The sequence below is a fragment of the Gekko japonicus genome, unplaced genomic scaffold (genome assembly GCF_001447785.1).
Source record: "Gekko japonicus isolate JY-2015 unplaced genomic scaffold, Gekko_japonicus_V1.1 scaffold2104, whole genome shotgun sequence".
Taxonomy (NCBI): Eukaryota; Metazoa; Chordata; class Lepidosauria; order Squamata; family Gekkonidae; genus Gekko; species Gekko japonicus.
This window is the reverse complement of record NW_015170951.1, coordinates 284,393-290,392: the sequence shown is the minus strand read 5'-3', so window position 1 is coordinate 290,392 and position 6,000 is coordinate 284,393. Positions and strand designations below refer to the sequence as shown.

The 6,000-nt window shown below is 48.0% G+C and overlaps 1 protein-coding gene across 1 annotated transcript in view; it reads right to left on the bottom strand.

Moving 5' to 3' along the window:
- Positions 1–6,000, bottom strand: part of NUF2 (NUF2, NDC80 kinetochore complex component) — a 34,779-nt gene that overhangs the window by 1,093 nt on the left and 27,686 nt on the right. The window contains exon 13 of the mRNA XM_015418898.1: positions 898–1,033. Within this exon, the coding sequence (XP_015274384.1) occupies positions 898–1,033 (136 nt within the window). The remainder of the gene's footprint in view (positions 1–897; positions 1,034–6,000) is intronic.

The following is a 6,000-nucleotide window of genomic DNA, read 5'->3' as shown; positions in this document are numbered from 1 at the left end:
GGTTTCCTCACCCATGGAGGGTGAGACTGACTGAAAAGGGGGCCAAGTGGTCAAACAGAAGACCAGTGCAAGAGTCAGGTCAAGCTTTATTACTTTCCAGCCGGCTTCTTCCCGTGGGAGTTTCACCTTGTATATCTGTAGCAAATTAAATATGCCCATTCTTCTCTATTTCCATAACTATTCTTACTTAATGGTTACAGTGTTTGGTTAATGAATCAGTGCTTTCCTTCTGCCGGAGTCCTCCGTGCCTCGTACTCTGTCTTACAGCAGGGCACGCCCCTAATGAAGAGAGGTCACCTCGTGGATGGGGTGCATTCTGGGCCCTCTCCCGCCAAGAACCAGCAGGGTGCCAGCCAGCCACGGCTCTGCACGCTTGGGGGACTGGAGGAAAGGAAGACGTGCGCGGGGCTCCTTGGAAGGGACTTCAGAGTTGCAACGAGCCCTGCACAGCCACACCCCTGGCGGCAGGCCAAATCTAATGACTGCTGGGTCGAAGGATCCCGCTGCACGAGGGCCACCCAGCATAGTCCGAATGCTCCAACATGATTCCCTACTCTCCAGATCGTGCCCCAGCTCCAGTTTCTTGCCAGGCAGGAAAGCCTTAACACCACACTGACAATTGTATCAGTCTCATTCACACGTCCGTTAGGGTGAGAAACGTGTTCATGGCTGTGGGCGTCTGGAATTGGCTTCCACCAGCAAAAGAGCAAACAGCTAAAAGTGTCCCACGGATTTCTCTTCATGGCTATGCCAGATCTGACCTAAAAGAGGTTTCAAAAGCACCCCTTGCCAGACCTCCAAGTCAACCCTATCAGTGCTCTTGAGGAAAAGCCGTACTACAGCTACCTTGGTCTTTGTGTGTGTCCGATGTCATGTCAGATCTGGGCGCTCACTCACCTGTACTTTTGATTGCTCCCTTCCAACGTTGTCGTGCAGCTGCTGAATGGCTGCTTTGAGTTGCTTGATTTCTGTGTGAACAGAGGTCAGCTTTTCACAAACAGCTCCTCTTTTCTCCTGAAACTTGTTACAATACCTGGAGAACAAGAGGTCGGTAACCAATTAGCACTGCAACTACCAAATATTTCATACTCTTTGTCAAATGCCAGATTATGTTTTGTAAACACACTGGCCTTAGGTCTTACTCTTGAAAACAAGAACCAAAGTCGAGTTGTTCTGCACGTGGACAGCTGAACAGATTGTTATCCTAATGGCCTACCTATGGGTGGTCCTCAACACTTGGGGCATCCCCCTTGCACATTAAGGGTATGTAAAGGTAAAGGTAAAGGTTCCCTTGCTCGAAAGCCAGTCGAGTCCGACTCTAGGGTTGCAGTGCTCATCTCCGTTTCAAAGCCAAAGAGCCAGCGCTGTCCAAAGACGTTTCCGTGGTCATGTGGCCGGCATGACTAGATGCCAAGGCTCACGGAACGCTGTTACCTTCCCACCGAAGTGGTACCTATTTATCTACTTGCAATTTCTTGCTTTCGAACTGCTAGGTTGGCAGGAGCTGGGACTAGAGACGGGAGCTCACTCCGTCATGCGGCACACTCGGGTCTCGAACTGCTGAACTATCGACCTTCCACAGCCTGCAGTTCAGCGTCTTCACCACTTGAGCCACCGCAGCTCCTTAAGGGTATGTACCCAGGTAAAATTAGATAAGGGACCACAGCCCATGTAGTATTTGGTAGTAACACATCGCTATGAGAACGGGGAGGATCAGAGAAATAAAGCAGGCAGAAAACAGAGTCAGAATTTGGTAGTAACACATAGCTATGAGAATGGGGAGGATCCGAGAAATAAAGCAGGCAGAAAACAGAGTCAGAGTCTAAATCTTTGTTTAGAAACACAGACCATGAAAAGCAGGAGATACTGGAACATGGGGGCTCCCCCTTCTGGATGTCTTTATGGTCTGAGATGCGTCACTCCACTCTCTCCTAATAGCGGACGTTGCTCAAGGAAACCACAGCCAGGTATATTAATGGGGCTTGTTTTTAAGCCAATTTCCACAATTCCAGGAAAAACAAACAAAACCAGGTTGCTTACCTGCAACTGACATTCTTTGCACAGTTACATGTTGGGAATGCGGCACCTGTACAGAAGCCACGTCAAAAGCATTCTAGGTCTCTAGACAAGGAATTGATGGTCAAGTCCCCTCCTTGAGGGGCTTTTGCTCCTCTGCACATGCTCTGAGAGGAGCAGCAAGTACTTTTCTACTCAGTTCCTTCAGATTGGTGCAGGTAGCTCCTTCAAGAGGATAGAAGATGTGCTAGCAGGAGGAAACAGCCCACATAGGTTGAAGACATTCATGATCTCCTAACATCAAATGTACACTCCTTGGCAAGAGCAGACTGCAAGAATTATCTAATCTTGCACTGGAATTGGGGCAGACTGGATATGTGAAGAAGAACAGCACTTTGTACATACTTTCAAGGCTTCAGGGCTACGGGTGACAGTTTGGTCTAGGAGCGCTTAGTAGCTTCCAACAGAACCAAATGGAAACAGTACCTGACTGGACCAGACAGTCCACTGGATCAGATATTTCTAGAGGTGGCTGTTTGATTTCCAGCCTTATGTCTAGACCCACATATTTGATTTGCTGTGTGTCTTTGATCTGTCAACTGCATGAGAAGAAGCTATACAACAGGTGCTTCCAAGGTTAACAAGGTAACTGAGTTGGAAGGTCCACCAGAATCCCAGTCAGATGAAAGCAGCTTAACTCTCCCTGCATGGGCTTGCACAAGAGCAGGGAACCAACATCAGTGCCCCAGAACCAAGGAGGGAACATGTGCTGGAAGAGTTGCCAAGGCAGAGCGACTTGTAGCAATGATCCCACATGGGACTCTTTAAGCAGGGTAGGCAGATGCAAAACAAGCAGACAAGAGTATCCCATGGTAACTGCGAGGGCAGACAACCAGAGTAGTCGTGGGGGAGGGGAGCGATCACAGCAGTAGGATGGAACTTTAATATCTGCTTTTCCCAGGAACTGACGGAAAGGGACTGCAGAACAGAACCTGGACGCGTATGGTCTAGGATTTCAGGGTGAAGGGGAACGGCATCCGGCTCTGTGACCATCCTCTTGCCACGCTTAAGGGTGTGCTCAAGGGATGGGTGGGGAAACAACACACTTCCTATGGCTGGGAACAGAACCCACAGGCCTGGCCCGGGTGGAATGAGAGCAGCCACTGATGCCACACACACAATGCGTTCCACTTCACATTTTCAGAGAGGACCAAGCAGATCTTAAAAAGAGGCCTTATTTGGAATCTAGAGAGCCTTTGCAATGAAGCACAAAAAGTGCCAAAAAAGGTTTAGTACCTTCTATTCCATTCTCTGAGGACAGAATGGAGGAAGAAATTGTTGCAAGTATCCAACATGAGTGCAAAAGGCTGGAAGTGCTCCAGAAGCAATGGAACATCAGTCAAAGGTTAGCACAGCCCTCAACAAAGGAACAGGATTATAGGCTGGCCCATCAGATGGGAAAAGAGGCAGAGGCTAGAAAAGATAAGAATCTCTGACTTCAGGTGACCACTTTAAACCTAAAGGATTCTCTCCCCATCTCAGTTTTTAGTTCTCTAGATGTCAGATGGCATGGATGTTGCTGGAAGTGTGGAAATCCCTTGCACACTGGCTCAAGGGATGGAAGACACAGATGAGAGTATAACCATGTTCTCTGTTGGACCAAAGTAGACTGCAATACAGCGGAAGCTGCTGGAGATTTGGGTCTGGCCCTCAGATTAGGGACCAATGCCCTCTCCCAAATTTGTGCCTAGAGGCTAGAAGATCGCTTCCTTCTAGCTGGCTCAATAAACTTATGACAGAGGAAGGGTTCTTATGTTTCCTGCCAGACAGCAGATAGTACCAGTTGTGTCCAGAGAACTTGCTCCTGTAAGTATGACCACATCTAGCGTTTCCCTGGCTTTTCTCCATATGCTGTTTCACATTTAAATGTAGACTACTGTACCGTAAGTGCACAGCCATGGAAATAGCAATGAGAGCAAAAGCTGCCTAACTAGGTACAAAAAGAATCGAAGAGAAAAGCTAGAGCTGAGGAGGAGAAGGAAAGGCTGTGGGAAAGACTGTGAGGAAACAGCACTCCAAGACTTTACTATCGTGTTAGTCACAAAGTAATGGAGGAGGCCATTCCCTCAGAGCCTCTGTTTCTCAAGTGTGGGCAGATCTGCAGACCACTAAATTCACAGATTAGGCCCACACAGAGAAAGGAGATTTTTCTCCAAACTTGGAGAACCCCCAGATTTGCAGAAAATCTTAAAAGTTAAAAAAGTATATTGAGGGGTTTACCCCCACCCAAAAAATAATGTTATCTGCTCGTGCGCAGATCATGTACCTGCACAGCCAAACACAGCAGCTCCCGGGGGCCTTGCCACTGATGCTGCAGCGGAGGAAGAGAGCAAGGCAAGAGGAACGGAGGCAGAGGGGATGGGGAGGGGGTGCACCCTCCCCTACTAGTGTCTTGTGGGTCCCTGCTTCTGAGGGACTAAGCATCACTTCCCTTAGCTAGAACACAGCCCAGGCTCAGCACTCTTTCACCTTGAACTCATTTTGTAAGCTAAGAAAACGGGGAGTGCTTTTCCACACGAGAAAACCGTTTCACTTACTCACACTCACCCCTATCTTGCCATCACTTCTCCTATTCCTTTTCCCCTCCCCACCATCCTTTAAACTTCGGTTCGAGGTTCCCAGTCTTTTGCCTGTGCTCCTGTCAAGTGTCACGCACACCAGTGGCATAATAATAAATTGATAATAATAAATTGATGTGTGTTTTTAAGCAAGCTGCCACGTCTACAGGAACAACTTCCTTGTCAACAAAGACCTTGCAGCTGCAGAAGCAGAGAGACAGCTGAGCACCTTCCATTCGTCTTCTTCTTGATGCACATTTATATTTTGGGTGTAAAAGTGCCGGCTGCAAATACCTCCGCGTGTGGTCATTTCTTGTGTCGCCCCCCACCACATAAGCACAAGGGGATGGTTCTCTCACCTAACATCGACCACTGGTCAGTGCCCTTCCTTCTAGAAGTACTCGTTCCACTCTTTCGCATATGCAGTGGAGGAAAGTTGGGTTAGTGTTAGAGGTTAGTTTTGTTGTGGTACTAACAACTGGAGTTGCCCATATGTTTACTTATGCAATACAATACTTGTCATTGCTTTGATAAAATTAACCAAGAAACTGTGGTTAGGATTAGGTTTTCCAGAAGCAATAATTAGAAAATATGGTCATTAGAACACAAAATCCTGAAGGCTGGGAGGGGAAAGAAAGAGTTTGATTCCTAAATATTAGGTGTGGCTGTGAGAGTCCAAGAAAATTTACTGAGGCCTGAATTATGCAGAAAGTTTCCAGTGGACAGGTAAGTTAGTCTTTGGTAGCAAAACAAAATTCGAGTCCAGTGGCACCTCGGAGACCAGCAACATTTTCCAGGCCGTGAGCCTTTGTGAGTCAAAGCTAATTTTTTTCCCGTGATGGAGGTGGAAAGCACTGTCAAGTCACAGCCAGCCTACGGTGGCCCCATAGGCAGGGTCTCCAAGGCAAGAGATGTTCCAGAGAGGTGGTTTGCCCAACAGCCTGCCTCTGCGTAGTGACCCTGGACTTCCTCACTGGTCTCCCATCCAAGTACTCACAAGGGCCAACCCTGCTCAGCTTCAGAGACTGGCAAGCTCAAACTAGCCTGGGCCGTCCACTTTGTTGCTGTCAAGCTGCGTCACAGACATCAATTGCTACCAATGCTCCTGCTAAGCTGTGGAGTCTTGTGAGCAAACATTCTGCTTTGTGAGCTACTTGCATGAAAGTTGTGAGCGAGCGAGTTGGCTACTACATAAATTAGTTTGCTCTGGAGCCATCCTTCCTGAGCCAAGACAAAAAAAGTGTGAGCCAGAGGCTAAAACACTGTGACCTAGCTCACACTAACTCAGCTTAGCGGGAACACTGACTGGTGCACCGTGTCACCTGCCTACAAGCACAGTTGCTTTCACAATCAAATATATTACACC